The 27896-nt window shown below is 38.0% G+C and overlaps 1 protein-coding gene across 50 annotated transcripts in view; it reads right to left on the minus strand.

Moving 5' to 3' along the window:
• CEP192 (centrosomal protein 192) overlaps positions 1 to 27896 on the minus strand; it is a 146011-nt gene that overhangs the window by 32242 nt on the left and 85873 nt on the right. For 47 of the 50 annotated variants that reach the window (XM_078347703.1, XM_054243939.2, XM_078347700.1 and 44 more), the window contains 13 exons: positions 18823 to 18948; positions 18541 to 18684; positions 18357 to 18420; positions 17794 to 17933; positions 17607 to 17699; positions 16949 to 17067; positions 15599 to 15772; positions 13949 to 14039; positions 13606 to 13782; positions 7526 to 7786; positions 7153 to 7268; positions 5164 to 5273; positions 2161 to 2311 (listed from right to left, as the gene is read on the minus strand). In XM_078347703.1, coding sequence (XP_078203829.1) covers positions 2161 to 2311; positions 5164 to 5273; positions 7153 to 7268; positions 7526 to 7786; positions 13606 to 13782; positions 13949 to 14039; positions 15599 to 15772; positions 16949 to 17067; positions 17607 to 17699; positions 17794 to 17933; positions 18357 to 18420; positions 18541 to 18684; positions 18823 to 18948 — 1766 coding nt within the window. The remainder of the gene's footprint in view (positions 1 to 2160; positions 2312 to 5163; positions 5274 to 7152; positions 7269 to 7525; positions 7787 to 13605; positions 13783 to 13948; positions 14040 to 15598; positions 15773 to 16948; positions 17068 to 17606; positions 17700 to 17793; positions 17934 to 18356; positions 18421 to 18540; positions 18685 to 18822; positions 18949 to 27896) is intronic. The other 3 variants (XM_078347698.1, XM_078347692.1, XM_054243936.2) reach the window with 1 other exon arrangement.

Consider the following 27896-nt stretch of genomic DNA (forward strand, 5'->3'; position numbering starts at 1 on the left):
TTTTTCAATGAATAAAAAGTATTCATATTGTATAGAGTTTAAAATGTATATAGGCTGGGCATGGTTGCTCAGCTCTTTGGGATGTCAAGGAAAGAGGACTGCTTGAGGTGAGGAGTTCGAAAACAGCCTGGACAACACAGCAAGACATCACCTCTAGAAAAAGAAAAAAGCAAAAGTAGGTGGGAACGGTGGCAAGCACCTGTAGTCCCAGCTACCAGGAAGACTGAGGCAGGAGGATTATTTGAGGCCAAGAGTCCAACCAGGGCTACAAAGCAAAACCCTGTCTCTTAAAAATATACATAAAGTATAGGGGTGACAAGGGGTGGGTGGTGGCATGGGGACTTGTACGGAACACTCAGACAGTCTGGGTTAGCAGCATGCAATGAGAAGGTTAGTTAAAAATAGGGGGATTAAGTAAAAATGTAAATATATTGAGGATAATGAATGGGGCCAAGGTTCCCAGTACTGGAGAAAAGGGTATAAATGTGGAAAGGCACTGCAGTGTTAGATTAGAATTGGAGGCTTCAAAGTAAGCTCATTTAACATATTTATAAACAGAAGTAAATATAGAAGTGTAAGGATTTGTATATTAGTCCACATTTCCTGGCTGTGTCCACAGGTTAGAAACCTAGCGCCCACGCCCTGGTTTCTAACACCATTCTCTACTCTCAGCTTCTGAGAGAAATGGTTATTCCCGGGTGGGGCAGGGAAAGTATATGATGAGCCTCAACATCCTGCTGTGCCAATGAGTAAGAAAGTGCTCAGAATGAAGGATGGGGGACCCATCAAAAGCATCAGAAGTCAGAATGCAATGCAAGACCAAATAATGACAGTGAAGGATCAACACTGCACCCATGAGTCCACTCCAGTATCAGTGAAGAATTACATAAAAGGGCCAAAACCAAATATCTTCCTCATAGTAAAAAGCCAACTAATAAATGTAGAAAGATGGAATTAGAAATCGTCCTTTGGTAGCCATGGCGAAAATAATTCAGGCAACAAGCATTGATGGATGCTCACAAATTTAATGAGGAACAAGATAATCATGATCTTTAAGAAACTCCCTCTAAGATATTCATTAACTTTACAGTGGAGAAATCTGGCGGGACCATTTTTAACTAAGTTATAAAAAACAGTATTAGTGACAGGACAAATCAGCATTGTACACTGCCTGAAAAGATGCAACGAGAAAACAAACAGCGTCATTCCTGCCAGAAGTGTGAAACTTGAATCTGCAAACTGAAATTGAGGAATGTTTTACAAAGTAACTGGCCTGGACTCCATAAAAACATCAAGGTCATTGGTAAGAAAGGATTAGCAGCTGGCCTGCAACCTATTTTTTCCTTTTTACCAAGGAATGCTCTAGAAAAAAGAAAGGTGATTTGGTGAAGTCTCCTGGTGATCCTGCTAATGACATATCTCCTAACAAACACACTAATGTCCTTATCTATGGAATGCTTTTTTGCAAGATATATCTGCTCTTTCTAGAATTACTGGTGGTAAAGAAACCTGAAGCTTCTGCTCTTATGAGATAGTTATTTGAAACATTACCACAGAAGTTATATAATTATCAAAGTACAAAAAAAACCTTTCATGCTCAATATTACTCCCTGTTTCTGGTAAGCCATGTAGCACATGCACAATTTAGAGACCCTGTGTCAAATTTGAACAAGAGCTCAACTATGAATGCTGCAAAAAGGACCTAGAAAGTGCCACTACCAGTCCCAGACTTCTCCAGGCTTCATCTAAAATTACCAGTAAGCTTAATTCTGGATGAAGTCTTTGATTCTGTGGATCTGATACAATAATCCAACCTTCTGTATTATCTGTCAGGAAAGATAAGGAAAGGCTGAGAAACTCTATTCTGAAAGAAAGTTCTACACAAAAAAGTTCTATACAAATAGAGGATAAAGTAAAGGTGGTAAACTGTTAACAAGGGTGAGGTTTGAGTGCAGATTATATGGGAATTCTCTGCATTATTTTTAAACTTTCCTGAAAGTTCGAGATTATTTTCAACATAAATTTAAAATAAAGGTGAAATAAAAATTTTGAGACATAATAATAATAATAATAATAGTAAAGTACAGGAAAAAAGATCAGCTCTGCTATGAATCGAATCATCCTGAAATCTGGTAAAATATTTCTGCTCATTTCTTTTACCTTGCAGATTCCAAGCTAGCTTTGGAAGAAGACTGAAGGAATTCTCTGCTAGAAATGCAATCCCTGAATTCTCCAATTACTGAAAGTATAATTTTACACATGCTTCCATAAAAAAGCTGAACATCATTAGGCCGCTGGGGAAGATCATATACTGAAATAGAAAATAATGTTTGAAGTACATTCACACAAGCACACCACAAAGTAACAGATATATGCATATATTTATAATTATAGATTAGTTGCCTGGGTTAGGGGAGGTGATATTTGGATTAGTAGTACAAAGTCTGGCACAAAATTACAGGCAGGCAGTTCAGCACCAGTGGCTGACAGCTCAGGTTTGGAACCTAAATTTGAACTATCTTTGCCACTCATTCACTCTGTGACCTTTGGCAAGTTACTTAACCTCTCTGAAGTTTAATTTCAACTATAACATAGATAACGATCTATATCAGGGATTGTGAGCATTCAAGTAAGAATGCTTTCGTAGATATATATGGCAACATTTATATAAAGCTTAATGTGGGCTTTGTTCTAATCCCTTTACATATATTAATATAATTAATTTTCAGAACAATTATGTGAAATAGGTACTATTATCTCACTGCAAACAGGAGGAATTGGAAGCACAGAGGTTAAGGGTCCACGATTTTTAAGTGGCAGTCTCACAGGTATTCAATTTAAAGTAAATCTAGAAATAGTGCTCAAGATGAACATCTCTAGATTAGGCCACCCAAATATGTATTTATAAGAAATGTTATAAAATACACTTGGCATTTTATATATAAATTAGATAGTCTTTAAGTATTGATATTTTGACATGGTAATTTTAAAATAACACAGTAACCATAAATTTATAACTTAACCAAGTCTCATGACTGAAAAAGTTTAAATCGACTACAAAAACATGTGCCACAAATTATACATTTTATAAAAGCAAGATTGTTACAAATCCTTGGAATAGTAACATGCTCAAGCAAGTGTTACTGAAATTCATCCCATAAAAGCTTCAACTGCAGTGTTTTCACAGGTGATCTATGGTACTAACCAATGCAAAAAAGCGAAACTGTTTCCTCCATTCATCTGGACAATAAACCCACAATCACAAGGAATACAGTATTCCTTGAGGCGAAATTCTGGTGTCCCAAAGACTTGGCCTAAGTCCCAACTCAACCCCATCTTAGATGGGTGATTTTGACAGGCTACTTGAGCTCTTGGTTGGCTGCGTCAACACAACTCTTAGTACAACATGTGTACTTATTTTGGACATGCAGCTCTACCTGGAGCACTCTTCCTCACTGTGGTCCCATCTTTTCCACCTCACCAACTCCTCCTCTTTCTTCAAGTAAACCTCAAGAATCATCTCTAAGTAAGGTACCCTCCCAGATTCCTAAACACAGCTCTCTCTATCACAGCACTTTTCATATCGCACCTGAGTCATCTGTCTTCCCCTGAGTCTGTAAGCCCCTCATGGACAAGAACTGCATCTGGTACCTCTACATCCACTGTCCACAAACCGACTGGCAACTTGTCCTCTCAGGATGCATCCACCGTTCAGTGAGAGGACTGTTGCCGTATGATGGAACTATGCCAGCTTCTCAACCATTGTTCCCTACTTAAATTACAGTCTTCATAGCTTATCTTGTATTTTGATCCTTCCTATGAGGAAGAGGTGGTTCTGCAGTGGGACAGATGGGTCTTGGGTTTCAACTCCAAATCCAAAGTTCCTTTCCTTTGCTCTATTCCTTTAGCACACTCCTGAGAAATCCATTCCACGTCTTTTTGTCATTTTTAATCACCTCATCCCTGCCTTCCCTTTGAGGAGATGATCTAAATACCCACCTTACTGAAAAGTTCACAGACTACGCAACATTATCCCTACCAAGGCATATATATCTTTCCATCACTTCGTATTTCAGAAGCAAAACATAGTCCATCATTAAAAAACTAGAAAATAAAAGTAGGAAAAAGCTACCACCTGAAATTTACCAAGAAAACTAGCCACTTATTATTTTGGTGTATATATGCATGTGATTTTACTCATGTAAATATATAATGTAATAATTTTTACCAAAATGAGATCTTATTTTGCAAACTTCAAAAAGTTTTTGTAATAAATGAAGAGCTTTTTATGTCATTCAGTACAGATTCATATCATTGTTCTAATGGCTTCAAAATATTCTACTGCATAATTAAATGACTCCCGAGTCTTGGGCATTAAGGTTACTTCTAACTTCTTGCTATTATAAACAATACTATAGTGAAAATCTGTATATATATTTTACAGTTGGTTATGTCTCAATATATTTATATTTTGATGAATAATAAATATTGTTAAATATTTGAAATGTTTAGTGTAAACAGGGCTAACCATCTAGGTTAGTATCACCTCATTGCTGTCTATTTTGATTTTTTTTTTGCCACCACTACATCTTCCATTAATCTTCCAAAAGGCCCTATAGCACAGTAACCTCAAAATGAGTGGGGGTTTGCAATCAAATCTAAGTAGCAATTAATTTGATTTAATAATGACTATTTTCCTCTTCCTGTTTATAAGCCTGCCTAGAGAATAAGTGCAGAAAGTATTAGTAACATGTAACATTTATACAGCAGCAAAGCTCTTTCATCAAATCCTTATAATAACTCCGTATGGATGAAAAGCTTGGGGTCCAAAGTGGCTCCCGCAGGTCATGGCGCTCGCAAAGGCGAGGTCATCAGTTCAAGGCTAACCTGAGCAACCTCATAAGCTCAAACTGATTGGCAAAAAAAAAAAAAAAAAAAAAAAAAAAGAAAAGCTAGATGTTGCCTTTCTTCCCATGTACAAGATAAAAAAACTGACATTCTATGATGTAATTTGTTCAAACTCATATAGCAGAGCTATGGCTCAAACTCTGCCTAACACTGTATCTAAACTTACACTTCCTTCTTGTATCACATCACTGGACCTAGACAATACTATAAATGACCCAAAAGGTTTAATACATCAAGACATGTTGAAATTCTTACCTTCAGTTATTAATAGCTCATCTTGAAATGCTTCAGCAAAATTAATGTTTTGAAGCACATTGTGTTCTGGAAGTATCTGTTTTATAATCTCTGGCTTATGTAACAGGGCCCTGCCATGAGAGATTTTTTTTTTTATTCAAAAGTGACATTATATATAAAATGACTTTAATTGAATTTTCACTAATGCATTTGGCAAATCCCACTTATATTGATACATTAGTACATAGCTTATACTTTAAAGAAAATCTGTTTTGGAAGTTTCCTCAAAAATTACACTTGGTAGTTAAATTATCAGTTTCAGTTAAATATTAACATCAAATAAGAACTCCCTAAAAGAACAGTAGCAAGAAGAGTTAAATTAGATTATTTTCAGGTCTTACATTTTCATTGTTTGTGATAATTTAGTCATAGCTAGTAATTTGTCTCAGAACACAAAAGAACTTGGTAAAAATGGAAAGATTTGAAGGGGAATATTTAAATTATCATATAACTACATTTATCTGATTCCTTCCAGAAAATCTTTGAGATGAGAAAATTGAAATTTAAATTTCTTTATAATACTCAGATGTCCACAAAGAAAATGTCATTACTATAAACTTTACGGCAAAGAGGAGTCTGAAAACAATACGCTGATTTCTATATCCCAATGGAGAGAAAGAAAAACATCAGAATACCTCATAATGTGATTTCTCCAAATGTCAGTTTCTATTTCCAAAATAATTAAGACACAAAACTAGGTTCAAAGGCAAGCTTTTCATTTGGTCTGTTCTAACATTATGTAGCAAGTCACCATTAAATTCCTTCTTGTAAACAGTCCAATGACCCTCAACAAATTAAAAACAAAACAATTTCCCAAATTCTGTATCAGAATAAAACACAGCCAAGCATAAAGGGTCAGAAGGAGACAGGCGTATTCCTTCACATCCTCTTTCTAATAATTTTTTATTAGCAGATGACGCACCATGAGCCGCACTCATCCTATGTTTAGGTCCTCTAAACTAGGAAGCTACACTTTACAATATGATAATTCATGTTTAAATCAGTCCTAAACCTTAATCAATACCCTAAATTTTCCAACAGCCCAGTATATCAAACTATGTTTAATTAATTAATTTATTTATGAGCGAGGTCTGGCTCTGTTGCATTTGTTTATTTGCTTGCTTGTTTATTTATTTGAGAGGTCTGGGCTCTGTCGCCCAGGTTGGAGTGCAGTGGTGCAATCATAGCTCACTGCAACCTTGAGCTTCTGGGACTGTGATCTTCCTATCTCAGCCTACAAAGTAGCAAAGGACTACTTTGTGGTGCACACCACCACACCCAACTAAATTTTCTATTTCTTTTGTAGAGACAGGGTCTCATTATTTTGCCCAGGCTGGTCTTGAACTCCTGGCCTCTAGCAAACCTTCCACCTCAGCCTCCCAAAGTGCTGGTCATAGGCCAGTTAGCCCGCCCTATATTTAAATTAGATACATCAGATTGTATAGTTCACACTTTTTAAGTAGCTACAAGTTAAACATCTTACACATTTCAAAAATTCAACTTGATCCTTTCAAATAATTCACAGCATTCCCAGAAATATTATAAACTAGTCCCCTGTGTTTATACCATATAATCATTCACTAGTTCTTAAATCTTTTATAAAACTGACACACTGTCTCTGGACATATCATCAAGAGTACATTATGAAAACAGTCCTATTATGAAGTATGATGCACCTACTGAGTAAGGGAAGAGTGGCACAATAGGTACGTCCGGAAAAGAAGGGACATTCGAAGAAAATATAGGAGATGAGTTTCCTACAGGTATTTTTTCCTCACATTGTGGCAGCTCATTAGCCACATGAATTCTATCAAGATCTTTCATCTTGATAGAATCTACCAGTTCACTAATAAATAGTGGTATGTTCTAAAAATTCCAAATTCCTAGCCACTGAAGCTTTCATCATTTCTACTGAATGGTTCCTAACATTGTGTAAGATAAGTAATTTACCTTCGATATTGCTGTCTTGAAATTTCATCTCCACCAAATAAGTATACAGTTGATAGTTCTGTTGCAGTTTTATTATTGATTTCTCTGTCTGATGGATTATATATTAAAGTAACATCCTGAGGCCAAGAAAAAAATACAGGAGTAAATATTAGATATCTTTCTTAAGTCATTTCACTCTGATTCAACAATCTTACGAGCCTAAAAATTCGATATAGACACAAGTGCATATGCATGGCATTTCCAAGAACATATAAGTACTTCCACTTGTACATTATTTTCAAATATTATTTTAGCTTTTGGCCTTAAAATACATAATTATTAACTTAATTTTAAAATAAGTTGATGTTTTTAGCACAGAAATTTTTATACTTACTTCTTGTGTTCTTTCCTTGAGTACAAATTTATCTGGAAAAATCCTCAATATTTTAGGATCCAGGAAAACTTTTTTCTGAGAATCCTTAAAACCTACTGCTTTAACAAAAGCTGCTCGGGAGCCAGTGTTGCGGACAGAAAAAACGATTTTACTTTCTTTGCCAGGTACTAAGCCATTCACTGTTACCATGTAACTGTCAGATAATTTTTTAACGCCTTCCAAAATAAGATTACTTGTTCCTCCATATCCAGACAAAGGTATCTAAAAGAATATACACATCCAAAATTATTTAATGTAAGCAGAAAGAAGAACACTGAATTACAGTCAGAAAATTCAGAAAGATTTAATACAGTTAAAAATTCTAATGTTTGTATACTTTGGGTAATAGTTACCCATTTCCAGTCCAGCAGTATGTGAAAGACTTTATCTGAAGGAAAAAAACAAACCAAAGAGCTGCAAAAGTATTTGATTTCTGATATGCTAAGAATAAACTATTTCAAAAGCCAAACTTAAATGACAGAGGAATAATACAAAGATTAGTACAGACATGTATGCTTAAGAAGTTTATATACTAATATACTAATACTTGCAATTTACTTTGAAATGCATTAAAAAGATGAACTGGTGGCTGGCAAGATGACCAAATACAAACAGCTCTGGTCTGTAGCTCCCAAGAAGATCAATGCAGAAGGCAGATGATTTCTGCATTTCCAAGTGAGGTACCAGCTCATCTCACTGGGACTAGTTAGACAGTGGCTACCAGCCCACGGAGGGTGACCTGAAGCAGAGTGAGCCGTCGCCTTACCTGGGAAGTACAAGGGGTCAGGGAACTCCCTCCTCTAGCCAAGGGATACCGTGAGGGACTGTGCTGTGAGAAACAGTGCACTCTGGCTCAGATACTATGCTTTTCCCATGATCTTCACAACACGTACACCAGGAGAGTCCCTCTGGTGTCTGTGCCACCAGGGTCCTGGGTTTCAAGCACAAAACTGGGCAGCCATTTGGGCTGGCTCCCTGGATTCCAGTGGTGCCTGGAACGCGAGCGCAACAGAACCATTCACTCCCCTGGAAAGGGAGATGAAGCCAGGGAGTCAAAGTCAAGATCAGTGGATCCCACCCCCACGGAGCCCAGCAAACTAAGACCCCCTGGCTTGAAATTCTCGTTGCCAGCACAGCAGTCTGAAGTCGTCCTGGGATGCTCGAGCTTGGTGAGGGAAGGGCGTCTGCCATTGCTGAGGCTTAAGTAGGCGGTTTTCCCCTCACAGTGTAAGCAAAGCTGCTGGGAAGTTTGAACTGGAGGGAGCCTACCGCAGCATGGCAAAGCCTCTGTAGCCAGACTGCCTCTCTAGGTTCCTCCTCTCTGGGCAGGGCATCTCTGAAAAAAGATAGCAGCCCCAGTCAGGGGCTTATAGATAAAACTTCCATCTCCCTGGGACAGAGGAACTGGGAGATACGAACAGACACTTCTCAAAAGAAGACATTTATGTGGCCAACAAACATATGAAAAAAAGCTCTTCATCACTGGTCATCAGAGAAATCAAAACCACAATGCGGTATCATCTCACGCCAGTTAGAATGGCGATCATTAAAAAGTCAGGAAACAACAGATGCTGAAGAGGACGTGGAGAAATAGGAACACTTTTACACTGTTGGTGGGAGTGTAAATTAGTTCGACCATTTGGAAAACAGTGTGGCGATCTAGAACCAGAAATACCATTTGACCCAGCAATCCCATTACTGGGTATATATGCAAAAGATTATAAATAATTCTACTATAAAGGCACATGCATACATGTTTATTGCAGCACTATTCACAGTAGCAAAGACTTGGAACCAGTGCAAATGCCCCATCAATGATAGAATGGATAAAGAAAATGTGGCACATATACACCATGGACTACTATGCAGCCATAAAAAGGGATGGGGTTCATGTCCTTTGCAGGGACATGGATGAAGCTGGAAATATCATCCTCAGCAAACTAACACAGGAACAGAAAACCAAAGACCGTATGTTCTCACTCGTAAGTGGAAGGTGAACAATGAGAACACATGGACACAGGGAGAACACTGATGATGGGTTGATGGGTGCAGCAAACCACCATGGCATGTGTATACCTATGTAACAAATCTACACATGTATCCCAGAACTTAAAGTATAATTTTAAAAATTTTTCAAAAAAAAAAGATTAACTGATGGATGGCTAGATATGTGGGAGACAAAATATAGCAAAATGTTAACTATAGAATCTAAGTGATAGTGTATATGAGTGTTTAGTGTATAAGCCTTTCAATTTCTCAATAATTCTGAAACTTTTCATAATAAAATATTTTTGGGGAAAACTCTATTTATAATTTTCTTAGTGTGCGGTCCAGCCAGTGTCAGAGTGAAGCATGCAAAAGGGACTAAGCTAAAGACAAGAACTCTTAACAACTTTTGAAGGACAGACGCACTGTCAACTGGGGAAGCAGCACACTAGAATCAGGCTTGGAAATCCATCCGCTGCTGCTTCCACAGGGCTCACCCCTTGCAGGAAGCAAGGTTTCACAGAATACACCTCATAAAAACAAATGTAAGGAAAACACCCTGCTGGAAACTTTCCATACTCTTTGAAATGCACACATCTTTAACAACTATCTTTCATTCTGAATTACAGGTTGAGTATCTCTTATTCGAAGTGCTTGGGACCAGAAGTGTTCCAGATTTGGGAAAATTTACGTTACACTGGTTGAACATCCCTAATTCAAAAATCCAAAATGCTCCAAAAAGCATTTCCTTCGAGCATCATGTTGGCATTCAAAACGTTTCTGATTTTGGAGCATTGTGATTTAGAATTTTCAGATTAGGGATACTCTATCTGTACTAAAATAGGTTGCAAAGAATCCCTTGCAAACTTGAAGCCATCATAACTTATTCTGAGTTGTGTTATGTACTCAATCAAAATAACATTTTGAAAAAGTAATTTCAGATACCTCATCAATGTGCACTGTCTTGACTTTTAGTAGAAATAAATGGCATTTCAGGTTCAGCACAGTGGCTCATGCCTGTAATTCCAACACAGGGAGGCCGAAAGGGGCGGATCATGTGAGGTCAGGAGTTCAAGACAAGCTTAGCCAACATGGTGAAATCCCGTCTCTACTAAAAATGCAAAAATTATCCGGGCATGGTGATGGGTGCCTGTAATCCTAGCTACTTGAGAGGCTGAGGCAGGAGAATTGCTTGAATCCGGGAGGTGGAGGTTGCAGTGTACTGAAATCATGCCACTGAACTCCGGGCTGGGCAACAGAATGAGACCATGTCTCAAAATAAATAAATAAAAAGCATTTCGAAGGGTTTCAGATTGGAAGCTCCTACAAATCCTCCCTCACTCAAAGTGACCTCTGGTAGTTTCAACGGCAAAAATGTTTCTAATTTTTCCTTTTCCATAGAAACTTACAAGTAAATTTTATCTATAAAACCAAATAGCAAGTAACAGGTGAAAAGGTACCTTTGAAAACACTCATTGTAAGTATTTTGCCTGTGTTTTTAAAGCCTAAGAAATCACAAAATTACTACTGACTAACAAGATTAAGAAAAAAAAAATGATTGGCTGGCCTTGTGACTCATGCCTGTAATCCCAGCATTTTGGGAAGCTGAGGTGGGTGATCATGAGGTCAACATATGGAGACCATCCTGGCCAACATGGTGAAATCCTGTCTCTACTAAAAATAGGAAAACTAGCTGGGCATGATGGCGTGTGCTTGTAGTCCCAGCTACTCGGAAGGCTGAGGCAGGATAACTGCTTCAACCTGGGAGGCGGAGGTTGCAGTGAGCTGAGGTTGCACCACTGCACTCCACCCTGGCAATGGAGCAAGACTCTGTCTCAAAAAAGAAAAAAGTAAAGAAAAAAACAATGATTAAATGAAATAAATCTGACTCATACCAGTAAATCCTGATTAAACAAGAGAAATTATTGTTCCTAACCTCAGTACTATTGAAATGTTGAGCTGTATCATTATTTGTGGTTGGAACTGTCCTGGGCTTTCTCGGATATTCACCTCTATCCACTTGGTGCCAGTAGCATTCTTGTCCTGTCCCCAGTTATGACAAACCAAAAATAACTCCAGATTCTGCCAATGTCCCTTGGCAGTAACACAAGCTCTGGTTGAGAACCACTGCTCCAATACATAAAGCTGTTATTAGTACCCTAGAGACTACACAATAAACAAACATGGGCTCCGCATTCAGCCAGCCTGAATTTGAACCTTGTCTCTATCACTGACCAGCAAGTAAGATGCACGATCACAGCCACACATCTCTTGCAGCCTCAGTTTATACATGTGAAGAATGGCAAGAGTAGTATTATCCTAGACAGTTGTTTTCAAGATAAAAATGTGACAATCCACCATCTTAGTCTATTTGTGTTGCTACAACAGAATACAACAGATTGGGTAATTTATAAAGAACAGAAATCCATTTTTTACAGTTCTGGGCTGGAAGTCCAAGCTCAGGTGCCAGTTTCTGGTGAGGGCTGCTCTGTTTCTAAGATCTCACCTTGAATCATGCATGTTCCAGAGAGGAGAAATGCTGTGTCCTTGCATGGCAGAAGGTACAAGGGCAAAAAGGCCAAACTCCTTTCCTCAAACCTTTTCATAACAGCATTAATCCATTCCCGAGGGCAACACCTCCCAAAGGATCCATCTCCCTACACTGTTGTATTGCAGAGTAAGTTTCTAATACAGAAATCTGGGAAACACATTCAATCACAGCATCCACATAGTGATTGAGGGTAGTGCCCGCAATACAATCAACATGCAACAAATAATCAATACATTTTTATTGCAGTCCCATCATGCTTTATGGTATTCGAGACACAGATCATTTCATTTGTTCCTCACAACCAAATTAGCAAGTTGGGACAGCAAGTAGCTGCTGACGAGATGAGAGAGGAAATGCCTAATCCAAGGTGAGTGTAAGTAACAGAGACAGGCTGGCTCCCTGGGTACTCCTGTCCACTGCAGCTCATGGGGCCAGTCAAGTGACTCCACAGGAAACAGAGGTCAAGCTCCAGTGCCAAATAAAGCTGTAATACATATCTAACTTTAAAAACTTTTAGATATTGTTAATCTTGTAATTTATCACATTCCCTCTTTAACAATAGGATATAGAACCAAAATTTGAGCCCTAACCCCACTGCCAAACACTTGGACACATCCATGTAGCTGGAGTTTCCGCCAACTGCCTTGCATTGCTTCCTTTCCTCTACAACTTACCACTTTCATCTCTAATTGCTCTGAATGTGTCTACACAAATGGCTTTAAATCCTTTTTACCTATTATGCTGACAATGAAAAAGCATAAAAACTCTCATCTTTGTATCTCCAGCATCTGGAACAGGGGCTAGGAAATTTAGTCAATGGATATTTGGTATGGTCTAAATGGTGATGTCGTCCCCCAAATTCACATGTTGAAACCTAGTCCCCAATGTGACAGTACTAAGAGGTGTGGCCTCTGGGGAAGTGATTAAGCCATGAGGGCTCCAGCCCAGTGAATGGGCTTAATACCCTTATAAAAGAGAATGGAGACTTAATACACTTCCCACCATGTGTGGGCACAAAAAGGCAGAGGGCAACCATCACCAGACACCACATCTGCTGGCACCCTGATCTTGGGCTTCCCAACTTCCAGAACTGTGAGCAGTAAATTTCTGTTGTTTATTATAAATTACCCAGTGGTATTTAGTTATAGCAGACTGAAGAGACTAAGACAGTATTTTTGTTGAATTGAAAAAATAAAACTTAATGGGAAAGTTAGTATCTTAAACAGCTCCACCTGGATTTACTCAAAGATATGTTCCTAAAAAGCTAGGTACATTTCAAAATTTCCAAATTAAAATGAAACTTAAAAGCATTAGAAAGACTGGTATACTGGCTGCTATTGTAACTGTCCAATTCTGCAAGGCATATAAATTACTTCCTATCTTGTAAGTCTAGATAATTACATATTTTCACTTATAAAAAGCAGAGTATATAATTTACAACATTCGACCAGTTATAACATGGCATAAACTTGAGGGGAAGAGAAAATGAATAAAATGATCTTACTGTGAACTTAACGCCTGGTTGTGATCGATTTCCAAGTTGTTTGATTTCCAGTCTAGCCAACATGCAAGATAATCGAGTAGGTGCAAATAACACAGAGATGAAAATGTCTTCCTTTGGGTGAATTCTGATCTCATAGTTACTGGTCAATTGCTGTTCTGAACCAAAAGTGTTCTGAAGCTAAAATTTAAAAGACAGTCACTTCATAAAACAAAGCAGTAGCACCAATAAAATATCATTAATACAAATTCTTAAGAGATAAATAACAGAAAAGGCTCTACATATGTAAGTGTTCCAGACCCTGATAAAACAGACAACATAATAAGAGTCCATGTACTCTACGAACCTGAAAGCAGTCCTGATCTTGTCCTTTAATAAGCAGTCGTAAATGTTGAATTGTAGATGCAGAATTATTTCTTAAAGCTAGTTTCAGAAGCCTAAAAACAATTACACATTTTAAATATGGTTTTCCTCCAGGGATATTACTATTATCATAAAAACTAAGCCAAATAAAACCAACCACAACGTCTAGAGATGGACTGACATGAGCCATCTCAGCAGCCTAGAATACTATTGTCTCTAGATTCTATATTGCTGAAAATGTAGGCTCAAGACTCACCATAGAGGCTTTTTGGTTTAATCTCCACTCTGCACCTAACCTTATTATTTATACTATGTGTATAAATATCTGTCACATAAAACATTAATCAATGAAAATCCAGGTGAAGAAATTCATCAAGTCATTAAGTCAATGCCACACCGACCTTGAATACCTAGTTCACCCAAGTGAGCTTTCAGGGAAATAAGGGGTCCTAGGCTAAGAGGCTCATCTGCACAAAGTAGTGTTTTAAACAGTATATTGAATTAACTCTACTTTTAAAGAAGCTGCAATGCACAAGAATGGACATATAATAGGAACTGACTGATAAAAACACTACATTTGTTGAAATTATATGAATCCTGTCTTCACTGGAGAACAGAATACATGAGTAAATCTCTATTTTACTTAAATTTGGGGAAGATTAGCAGCTAATAAATCAGTAGCTGAGGTCTGCGTCTCATCTACCTTGTGTTAAGAGAAAACGCAGACAACTTTGGCTATTGGCACCTCCAGGAAAAGCCTTCCACAGGTACAATGACTGGGGAAGAATTACCCAAAAGAAAGATTATTTTGTTTAGTTTTCATTTTCTTTTATTTATTTTATAAAAATAGTGAATGAGAAACATCTCTTATAAAGCTCTTGTAAAGCACTGTGGTTATCATTTTCAAGTACAGAGTTATCAGGTGGGATGGGAGAAACTAGGTTTCGTTTCCATGGAGTCATGTCATCAGTTAAACGTGTTCAGAAGTCAAGAACAAGCCAGTTACTGCTTGAGAGAAGTTTAACTGTTTCTGCCATAGGCTTCTGAGAGATGTTTCTTTCAGAGACCCTTTTAAAGATAAACCTGTACAATACAGGGAGTCTCAAAAAACAAAACAAAACCACCAAACAATTTTACAGTAAATACTACCTCCCATTTCCTAAGGTGCCCCTCTCCCTTAGGTGCTTCATTCGCTGTGGTCAGGAAGTATGACACTCAAGTCTGGTGCATCAAAAGCACTTCCATGGGTTTTGCTAAAATCATGTGGTTGCTGACTGGGAAATTTAGATCATTTAGAAGAATGGATATACTGCATATTCTTTATGCAGTTCTCCATAAACCTCTCTCTCAGCTGGCTTTTAAAAAATACGGAGTGGCAGTAAGTTTAAGCAGATACTCAGTCTTCAGCAGCAATTATATTGTTGGTCATGTGTCAGGTGCTCTTTGCAGGACTGGAATATATGCTAAAGAAAAGCTGAATCAGGACACATGCCCATCTAGGAGGCTTTTTCAGTTCTGCACAATTGAGCCTGAAGAGTATCTATTATGACAAAATTTTCCTGCAAACATTAATTTGTGGTCTGCTCCAAAATATGTATAGTGGACTGACCATGTGTCAATCTTTGACACTTACTGTGTTCTACCAAGAGGGACTCCTCCCCACGCCAGAAATTGTTTGTTGGACAAAATTGATGGAATATCTAAGCAATGTCCAAGCGGCAGAGGTTTACTTTCTGAAGAAACGACTTCACCTTTTAACACTACTTCATACTGAGGTCCAAATGGCTGCACAAATATTTTCAAGATCCTAAGAAAGAAAGAAATCTGAGTTGAAGGTCCTATTTTGATTTCTTTTTGCAACTGTTTCCTACATGTTTGCGTTGTCCACAAGAGCGAGCTAGGTGTTGAGGATATGGTGAAATTCCCACCCTTAGAGCTTGTGCTGCAGAGAATAAAGACAAGGAGAGAGACAATCTCAATGGCACCTGTACATGGGGTGTGAGAAGCCACGGAGCTTTAGGAACGCTATTTATGAGACATTTGGGAAGAGTGGAGGAAAGCCTCCCAGAAGGAGCCAGCCCAGGGAAGTTGAGGGCAAGCATTCCAGGCACAGGCATTCACACTGCTGCAGGCAAGACTCCTCTTCTGTAAGGTCACAAGAGCAGACTAAGCACATGATAAAGTGTTCTATAACCCAGGCAGGGGGATAAGCCACATGTGTCTCAGGAGAGTATACTTTAAGCTAGAGTTACGCAAGCAAGCTCAGTACTCATGACAGTGGTGCTCTGACTCTAATTTGATATTCACTTATGATTTAGGTGCTAAGAAGTCATGGGCCTGGAGAAAAAAATGGGGAAAGGTATCTTAACAGCTGACAAGGTCAACGAACAGTTTCAGAAGAAAAAGTGAATGAGAAACATCTCTTATTATTTACTTTTGTCAGAATATACTTGAAAATAATAATTTATTCATTTCTATTCAACTGGTTTAAAAGATTTTTAGTTAAAAAAAAGAAGACAATCTGAAGCTAAATAAAAGGAAATTAAACAGAGTCATACCATCTATTAGGGAGGAAATATATGGACTTTGTCATTCAGGCTGTGGAATTTTGAAGCACATCTAAGTAAGTGGCTGTTTTGAGAGACGAGTAAAACTCTGTCATTATAACTTTTTTTTTTGAGACGGAGTCTCGTTCTGTCGCCCAGGCTGGAGTGCAGTGGCATAATCTCAGCTCACTGAAACCTCTGCCTCCTGAGTTCAAGCCATTTTCCCACCTCACCCTCCCAAGTAGCTGGGACTACAGGTGCATACCACTACACCAGTCTAATTTTCGTATCTTTAGTAGAGATGGGGTTTCGTCATGTTGGCTAACCTGGTTTCAAACTCCTGACTTCAGGTAAATCCACTTACCTCGGCCTCCCAAAGTGCTGCGATTACAGGCATGAGTCACTATGCCCAGCCCAATATAACATTTTTATATTACCTTTCCTCACAGGCTTCAGGATCCTTTGGAGTAAATGAAACAATAACCTCATGTTCTTCTCCAGGTTTAAGGAATATATTCTTAGGATCCACTGAAAAGTGACTTCCTTGTTCTGGGACCTAAACATAGTGACAGAATCATAACTGAATGTCAACTTACAACAATGTGGCTTTCACTCAGTCACTCCTGCCTTATGTGCCTTTCTCATTTACTAGGACAGGTTGTTTGTCCCCTCCTCATCTGTCACAGCCTCAACTTGTCCTATTCTCTTGGAAAGAATATTTCTTTCTCTTCTATAACAACCTTATCTTATACCTCACCCCCAATTTCAGATCACTAACTCCCTCTCACTCATCCTCAGGTCTCAGAAATGACGTCAATGTGTGTGGATCACTCTTCACCAATTCCAACCAAAGGGTGACATGCATGTTTGTCAGTAACTAATCTAAGAACGTGGTTCTCATATTTAAGACACTGGACTCTAAACTTAAAAACACCACAGTATATATTTTACAGTTTTTAAAAGCTCTCAGTAATTCTTTCATCTGATGCTCAGGGCATTCTGACAGGCCAAGCGGAGCACGCAGCCTATAGAAGGCAAGGAGCTCTCACAGTCTGAGGAAAGACTATCTTATAGCACTCTGACAGAAGTGCATACCTTGATATCCAAATGAACTTCAATGTTCCCAGCATTTTTCAAAGGTAAGTGCTGCTTTGTTGAGGAAGCCACTTTGGCCAAAAAATGCATCGTCTGGAGGACGGGGCAAGACAGACATTTCAACAAACTGTCATAAAGTGAATCAGCATGAAGGAAAGCAAATGGCAGAGAGGAGGAATGAGACTACCTGCAAATCCCTGGGGGCATGGATCCTAGCTATTCCTGCTCTTGCTCGGAGACTCACACTTCTAAGAACTGGTGTAGGGTTTGGGCTGTCAACTTCTATATCAACTTTTGCTGAGAATTCTTCTGCTGAGTCCAGAATCTCTAAAAAAGTTCATTCTTTTAGCTCAGAGAACAGTTATTTAATTCTAAACGCCATCAGCAGTCCCACACAGTGCCCTTAGGGGCAGTAAGAAAATTTAGGCAAGAATTATTTTTAAAGAGTTAAAAGAATAGAAATGAATGAAGAGAAAGGTGGAAAAAGAAAGAAAACATCCACCTGGTAAATGTGATAAGACAAATTAACATAAAATATTCCAAAAGGTTTTCAGTGCTGCCTGCAGGAGTTACCCACACTTACACAGGATTGTCCCAAAATAGTATGCCATCTGCTTCCTTTTCAAAACAGCCTACAGTACTTGACAAATTTCAAAGTATTGATATTTATTGACAAAGGAAATAAGTCCCAACTTTGTAGTTTATTTAGCTACAGATTAAAGCAATTCCTACAAAATGTAAACATGATACCTGTAGAGCTGATCTGTTTCTTTGGAGTATGAAAAAGAACCCAAATCATCAGAAATTCTGGATCCTATAAAATTAAAAGAAAAATCTGTCTTAATGTAAATTGGTATTAAGATTAAAATCTTAATGAAAGAAAAGCAGTTTAGAAGCTTAATTTCCTCTTAATTCTAAGCCAGTTCTCTCCTACCTGTCCATCATAACTAGCAGGCATCATGTAGTTGACCACAGAAGGGCCTGCTAGCCGAGTAACCATATCAGCGAAGGAAGCAACCTCTGCAGGCACTCGGACAGGTTCCTTGGAAAACGTGAAACAGCGCCAGGCTATGGCATTCTGTTTAGAAATACAAGAATCAGTTCAGTAAAGCCAACAGTGTAATGCTAACTTTGTTAACAAAATCCTTTAAAAAAAATGTACCTTCGTAAGATCAGTGCATTCTGGAAAGAGTTCCTTACTATATGTCATACTTACAGCATTAATAATCAGTCTAACTGGCACAGTGGCATGCGTCCGGTTTATTAATTTTAGTGGGAGGGCTTTCCAGCCTCCGTAAGTCAAGTCACCAAAATCAATAACATCTTTCTTTTCTGTTTCTACCTAATTAACGAAAAAAGGGATTTATGAAAAGCAATATATGAATAAATAGCACAACATGTATGTTCATAACACTGCCATTTCTAGCCACAAATTACAAGTCAGCATTAAGTAAAACTTACCTACATTTTCCCAGGCTATTTAACAATTACTTATTTTCTGCAAAAACAAATGTTAACTTCTTCTTTTGAGGTAGTCTACGTACCCAAATATACTATAGAATTAGGCTGCTGTTACTTCGTAAACACTTTATCTTAAGAGGAACTGGTAATTTTATAAAATTATAGACTCCTTTGCAATGAGTTCTATTATTAGAATAATGAGTTCTCAATATCCTTCTAAAATATCATGAATATCCTGGCATTTTCAGATTTAATCTGCAAATGTTAAAATGATATCAAACAGACATATCAAAAATTTAAAACAAGTGCCTACGATCACGACAGACTCATTTCCCTAAATGTGGGAAGCCAACCTAACTCAGACCCCTCACAAACCCACATGTGAAAATGTTTGACAGTACAGGAACCCCTGCAAGATATCAAAATCCATGGATGTCCCTGATATGAAATGTCATAGTATTTGCATATAACCTAGGCACATCCTCCTATATATTTCAAATCATCTCTAGATTACTTATGGTACCTAATACAATGTAAATGCTATGTAAATAGCTGTTATACTTTATTGTTAGAGAACAATGACAAGAAAAAAATGCATGTACATGTTCAATACAGATGCAACTACCCTTTTTTTATTCTGAATTATTTTGACCCAAGATTGGTAGAACACAAGAATGCAGAACCCACAGATACAGAGGGCTAACTATATTTTACACACACACACACACACACACACACACACACACACACACACACACGTATTTTGTTTTGCTCTAGCCAAAGACAAAATAAGTAGAGAACAAAGGCAGACCAGCAAGTGGGAGCTGACGTCCATGGTGCCCCAGGAAGGTCTGGGTTCCAGATTTGCCTTCAAGGTGGTAGAGCTTTAATACAATCCAGAGAACCAAGAAGAAAACATGTGATTTCAAGCTTGTTGTGAGCAGGGTGAGGCTGGAATGGAATTTGAAATCTGTGCATAAAGCCCAGAAACTCAAAAAAATAAAAATGAAAAGGGAACTGAAAAAAATTGTTCACATGTCTATGGAGTCAACAAGGAACCTGTCCAGAGATGAGTAGCATAGAAGATTATTTGCAAGAACATGAAAGCCTAGGCCTAGGTCACACTGGACATGAGAGCCCCAAGCTAAAAAAAAAAATCACAAAGGCTTTCAACATCTCCAACATTTCTGCAAAAGTACTCTCCAGGGACACTTCCAAAGACTACGACATGTCATGAAATTCCTAAAGTAAAAGGCAGCCTCAATGAATGTGAACACACATTAAAAATTTTTAAATATTAAAAAATTATAATCTACTAGAAGATAATCAGGAAGACTCAGAAAAAGTAACTAGTAGATGCATTAGTAACCCAAGAACTAGAAACATGAAATAAACTATGAAATAAGCTCACTTTAAATGTAGATAACAGAGTCCCTAACAGAGGGAAAAGCAAGAGATTCATGAAGCAATTGTGAGGAAAATGATATATAAACAGCTTGATAAATCTGTTAACAATGTTAATGTTGGGACTGTAAAAGCTGTTTAGAACTAAAACATTAGTCAAAGGTAACATGGAAGGAAAAGATGAGCATCTAAATGAAACGCTGTTTTCATCTTGTTGGAAGAGTTTGCTTTAGACATTTCATTATCGAAGTTATACATATTAATGTTGAAAATGAGCTATTTGAGGGGGTTCGGATGGTAACATGGCATTTTGAATACTGGCTTCCTTTCTTGCAGGCTTGATGTGCCTGGTGACTGAATTACTAGTGACTAGTTTACTAACTGGGCCATTCAAGGAAGTCAAGTTAACATAAAAGAAACATGCCACCTAAATGCACTTAATGGTGTTGAAATGTCCACCTTCTTAAACTGTGTGATAAGATTCGTTCTAAAGAAGATAGGAGGTCAACCCTGAAGTACTCCCTGTTTGTTGCAAAATCTCATGTTTTGGATGTTACAGATATCTCAGGAGAAACCCTACAGGCCAGAAGAGAGTGGAGGCCAATATTCAACATCCTTAAAGAAAAGAACTTTCAACCCAGAATTTCATATCCAGCCAAACTAAGCTTCATAAGGGAAGGAAAAATAAAATCCTTTGTGAACAAGCAAGTATTCAGAGATTTCATCACCACTAGGCCTGCTTTACCAGAGCTCCTGAAAGAGGCACTAAACATAGAAAGGAACAACCAGTACCAACCACTCCAAAAACATTCCAAATGCTAAAGAGCATCAACACAATGAAGAAACTGCATCAACTAATGGGCAAAACAGCCAGCTAGCATCAAATGGCAGGATCAAATTCACACATAACAATATTAACCCTAAATGTAAATGGACTGAATACCCCAATCGAAAGACAGACTGGCAAACTGGATAAAAAGCCAAAACCCATCGGTGTGCTGTATCTAGGAGACCCATCTCACATGCAAGGATACACAAAGGCTCAAAATAAAGGGATGGAGGAAGATTTACCAAGCAAATGGAGAGCAAAAAAAAGTAGGAGTTGCAATTCTCGTCTCTGATAAAATAGACTTTAAACAACAAAGATCAAAAGAGACAAAGAAGGACATTACACAATGGTAAAAAGATCAATGCAACAAGAAGAGCTAACAATCCTAAATATATACACACCCAACACAGGAGCACCCAGATACATAAAGCAAGTTCTTAATGACTTACAAAGAGACTTAGACTCCCACACAATAATAGTGGGAGACTTTAACACCCCATTGTCCGTATTAGACAGATCAACAAGACAGAAAATTAACAAGAATATCCAGGACTTGAACTCAGACCTGGAACAAGCAAACCTAATAGACATTTACAGAACTCTCCACCCCAAATCCACAGAATATACATTCTTCTCAGCACCACAGCACACCTACTCTAAAATTGACCACATAATTGGAAGTAAAGTACTCCTCAGAAAATGCAAAAGAACAGAAATCATAACAGACTCTCAGACCACGGTGCAATCAACTTAGAACTTCGAATTCAGAAACTAACTCAAAACCGCACAGCTTCATGGAAACTGAACAACTGGCTCTTGAATGTTGACTGGAAAAACAATGAAATGAAGGCAGAAATAAAGATGTTCTTCAAAACCAACGAGAATGAAGACACAACATACCAGAATCTCTGGGAAACATTTAAAGCAGTCTCTAGAGGAAAATATACAGCAATAAATGCCCACATGAGAAGCAAGATCTAAAATCGACACCCTATCATCAAAATTGAAAGAGCTAGAGGAGGAAGATTAAAAAAAAAAAAAAACTCAAAAGCTAGCAGAAGACAAGAAAAAACTAAGATCAGAGCAGAACTGAAGGAGATAGAGACACAAAAAAACCCTTCAAAAAATCAATTAATCTAGGGGCTGGTTTTTCGAAAAGATCAACAAAATAGACCAATAGCCAGATTAATAAAAAAGAAACGAGAGAATAATCAAATAGATGCAATAGAAAACGATAAAGGGGATATCAGCACAGATTCGACAGAAATACAAACCATCATCAGAGATCATTATAAACATCTCTATGCATATAAACTAGTAAACCTGGAAGAAATGGATAAATTCCTGGACACTTGCATCCTCCCAAGCCTAAACCAGGAAGAAGCCGAAACCCTGAATAGACCAAAAACAAGGTCTGCAGTTGAGGCAGCAATTAAGAGCCTACCACATAAAAAAAAGCCCAGGTCCAGACGGGTTCACAGCCAAATTCTACCAGACATACAAAGAAGCTAGTACCATTCCTTCTGAAACTATTCCAAGCAATCCAAAAAGAGGGATCCTTCCCAAATCATTTCATGAGACCAACATCATCCTGACACCAAAACCCCACAGAGACTCAGCAAGAAAAGAAAACTTCAGGCCAATATCCATGAAGAACATAGATGCAAAAATCTTCAATAAAATACTGGCAAACCAGTTGCAACAGCACATCAAAAAGCTTATCCACCATGATCAAGTAGCGTTCATCATGGGGATGCAAGGCTGGTTCAACATACACAAACCTATACATGTAATTCACCATATAAACAGAACCAAAGACAAAAACCACATGATTTTCTCAACTGATGCAGAGAAGGCCTTTGACAAAATTCAACAGGGCTTTATGCTGAAAACCGTCAATAAACTAGGTATTGATGGAATGTATCACAAAATAATAAAACCTATTTATGACAAACCACAGCCAACATCATACTGAATGGGCAAAAACTGGAAGCATTCCCTTTGAATTCTGGCACTAGACAAGGATGCCCTCTCTCACCACTCCTATTCAATACAGTATTGGCAGTTCTAGCCAGAGCAATCAGGCAAGAAAAAGAAATAAAGGGTGTTCAATTAGGAAAGGAGGAAGTCAAATTGTCTCTATTTGCAGACAACATGTTTGTATACCTATTAGACCTCATCGTCTCAGCCCAAAATCTCCTGAAACTGATAAGCAACTTCAGCAAAGTCTCAGGATACAAAATCAATGTGCAAAAATCACAAGCATTCCTATACACCAATAACAGACTTAAAGAGAGCCAAATCAAGAATGAACTGCCATTCACAATTGCTGCAAAGAGAATAAAATACCTGGGAATACAACTAACAAAGAATGTAAAGGACCTCTTCAAGGAGAACTACAAACCACTGCTCAACGAAATAAGAGAGGACACAAACAGATGGAGAAACATTCCATGTTCATGGTTAGGAAGAATCAGTATCATGAAAATGGCCATACTGCCCAAAGTAATTTACAGATTCAATGCTATCCCCATCAAGCTACCAATGACCTTCTTCACAGAACTGGATAAAGCCACCTTAAACTTCATATGAAACCAAAAGGGAGCCCACATAGCCAAGTCAATTCTAAGCAAAAAAGACAAAGAAGGAGGCATCACACTACCGGACTTCAAACAATACTACAAGGCTACAGTAATCAAAATGGCATGGTACTGGTACCAAAACAGAGATATAGACCAATGGAACAGAATAGAGGTCTCGGAGGCAACACCACACATCTACAACCATCCGATCTTTGACAAACCTGACAAAAACAAGCAATGGGGAAAGGAGTCTCTGTTTAATAAATGGTGTTGGGAAAACTGGCTAGCCATGTGCAGAAAGCAGAAACTGGACCCCTTCCTGACGCCTTACACTAAAATTAACTCCAGATGGATTAAACACTTAAACATAAGACCTAACACCATAAAAACCATAGAAGAAAACCTAGGCAAAACCATTCAGGACATAGGTTTAGGCAAGGACTTCATGACTAAAACACCAAAAGCATTGGCAACAAAAGCCAAAATAGACAAATGGGACCTAATCAAACTCCACGGCTTCTGCACAGAAAAAAAAAGTCATTAGAGTGAATCGGCAACCAACAGAATGGGAAAAATTTTTGCCATCTACCCATCTGACAAAGGGCTTATATCCAGAATCTACAAAGAACTAAAACAGATTTGCAAGAAAAAAACAAACACACCCATTCAAAAGTGGGCAAAGAAACAGACACTTTACAAAATAAGACATACATGAGGCCAAAAAACATGAAAAAATGCTCATCATCACTGGTCGTTAGAGAAATGCGAATCAAAACTACATTGAGATACTACCTCATGCCAGTTAGAATGGCGATCATTAAAAAATCTGGAGATGGTGGATGTTGGAGACAACAGATGCTGGAGAGGATGTGAAGAAATAGGAACACTTTTATACTGTTGGTGGGAGTGTAAATTAGTTCAACCACTGTGGAAGACAGTGTGGCGATTCCTCAAGGACCCAGAAATAGAAATTCCATTTGACCCAGCAATCCCATTACTGGGTATATATCCAAAGGATTATAAATCATTCTACTGTAAGGACACATACACACAAATGTTCACTGCAGCACTGTTTACAATAGCAAAGACCTGGAACCAACCCAAATGCCCATTGATGATAGATTGGACAGGGAAAATGTGGCACATATACACCGTGGAATACTATGCAGCCATAAAAAAATGATGAGTTCGTGTCCTTTGTAGGGACAGGGATGAACCTGAAACCATCATTCTCAGCCAACTGACACAAAAACAGAAAATCAAACACTACACATTCTCACTCATAGGTGGGTGTTGAACAATGAGAACACATGGACACAGGGAGGAGAGCATCACACACTGGGGTGTGTTGGAGGGAAATAGGGGAGGGATAGCCGGGTAGTGGGGAATTGGGGAGAGACAGTATGGGAGAAATACCAGATATAGGTGATGGGGAGGAAGGTAGCACATCACACTGCCATGTGTGTACCTATGCAACAATCTTGCATGTTCTTCACATGTACCCCAAAACCTAAAATGCAATAAAAAAAAATGTACTTCACAGAAACATGAAAAAAAATATCCTAAAATGTATATGGAAAAAAGATCTGAAATAGCCCAGTTATCCCAAGCAAAAATAATAAAACTGGAGGAATCACATTACCTAACTTCAAATTATACTACAGAGCCCTAGTAACCAAAACAGCATTGTACTGGCATAAAACAGACACACAGACCAAAGGTGTAGAATAGAGAACCCAGAAACAAATCCACACACCTACAGTGAACTCATTTTTTACAAAGGTGCCAAGAACATACACTGGGGAAAAGACTATCTCTTCAATAAATGGTGCTGTGAAAACTGGATATCCATATGCAGAAGAGTGAACCTAGACTCCTGTCTCTTGCCATATACAAAAATCAAGTCAAAATGGATTAAAAACTTAAACCCAAGCGCTCAAACTACTGTAAGAAATGACTATAAGAAAACATTGGGAGAAATAAAGATAAATAAATTTTTAAAAATTAAAATTAAAAAAGAAAACGTTAGGGAAAATCTCCAGGACATTGGTATGGGCAAAGACTTCTTAAGCAATACCCCACAAGCAAAGGCAACCAAAGCAAACAGAGACAAATGGGATCACATCAAGTTAAGCTTCTTACACAGCAAAGGATGCAATCAACAAAGTAAAGAGACAAGCCACAGAATGGGAAAAAATATTTGCAACTACCCATCTGACAAGAGATTAATAACCAGAATATATGAGTGGCTCAAACAATTCTATAGGAAAAAAATCTAATAATCCAATCAAAAACTGTGCAAAGATTTGAATAGACATTTCCCAAAGGAAGACATACAAATGGCACATGGGCATATGAAAAGGTCTCAATATCACTGATCATCAGAGAAACGCGAATCAAAACTACAATAGAAATACCGTCTTACCCCAGTTAAAATGGCTTATATCCAAAAGATGGGCAGTAACAAATGCTGGTGAGGATGTGGAGAAAAGGGAATCCTCAAACACTGTTAGTGAGAAAGTGAATTAGTACAACCACTATGGAGAACAGTTGGAGGTTCCTTAAGAAACTAAAAACTGAGCTACTATGTGATCCAGCTATTCCACTGCTGGGTATACACCCAGAAGGAAATCGGTATATCAGAAGTATCTGCACTTCTATGTTTGTTGCAGCACTGTTTACAATACCTAAGATTTGGAAGCAATCTAAATGCTCATCAACAGATGAATGGACAAAGAAAATACAGTGCATATATACAACAGAGTACGAGTCACCCATAAGAAGAATGAGATCCAGTCATTTGCAACAACATGAATGGAAGTAGAGATCATTATATTAAGTTAAATAAGCTAGGCACAGAAAGACAAACATCACATGTTCTCATTTATTTATGGGTTCTAAAAATCAAATCAATTCAACTTATGGACACAGAGAACAGAAAGATGATTACCAAAGGTTCAGAAGGGTACGGGTTAGCAGTGAGGTGGGGATGGTTAATGAGTTCAAAACAAATAGAAAGAATGAATCAAGACCTACTATTTGATAGCACAATAGGATGACTATAGCCAATAATAATTGTATATTCTAAAATAACTTAAAGAATGTCACTGGATGATTTGTAACTCAAAGGATAAATACTTGAGGGGATAATATTCTTCATGATGTACTTATATCACACTGCATGTCTGCATCAAAACATCTCATGTACCCCATAAGTATATACACCTATTTAGGTACCTACAAAAATATTTTAAAGAAAAATGAAGAATTTAAAAAATTCCATACCACTCCAGAATGATTTTTTTAAAAAATCTAACAATACCAAACATTAGCAATAACAGTATTGCATACATTTCTTCTGCAAATGTATGTTAGAGAGCAAATTGGCAATATCTAGCCAAAATAAACGTATATATACTTTAAACTGTAACATTTGCATGAGGTCCCTGGGAGACCCTTTCTCACGTTGAGAAAGTAATTTAACAGTTTCTATGCATACGGCCTCTGTATAATTCCTGAACACTCTCTCATATGGAATGTTGTTCCATAATCAATTCCTGCTGAGCCATCAGGGCCTAATTCCTCTAGTTCCACTCCTCTAAGAAGGCAGCTTTAACTGGCCTGAGTAACACTGAACTATTCCCTACACCAGTGGTTCCCAAATTTGTCTGTTTATTGGACTCAAAGCTCAGACACATACGTCAGTAGTGTTTGAAATTAATCAGGTGATTCCAACAAGCATACCAGTAGGGAACCACTGCCTTCCACTAACAAATACCATTGATATATGTGAGCCGCTTGAGACACAGCAATGCCAAATATTGCACAGAGGTGATTTATCATGTCTGCTACAAAAAGGTAAGCAGCTTTAAGGCTGAACAGCCTAGTATAGTAGAATGTATTGAAATGCAGGAAGTTAATAGCACCGGTTCTCAGTGCTTCCTACCAGGGTGGCTTGACCATGTCTGGAGACATTATGGTTATCCCAGTGGGGCAAGGGGTATTACTGACATC

This window comes from Callithrix jacchus, chromosome 13 (assembly GCF_049354715.1).
Source record: "Callithrix jacchus isolate 240 chromosome 13, calJac240_pri, whole genome shotgun sequence".
Lineage (NCBI taxonomy): Eukaryota > Metazoa > Chordata > Mammalia > Primates > Cebidae > Callithrix > Callithrix jacchus.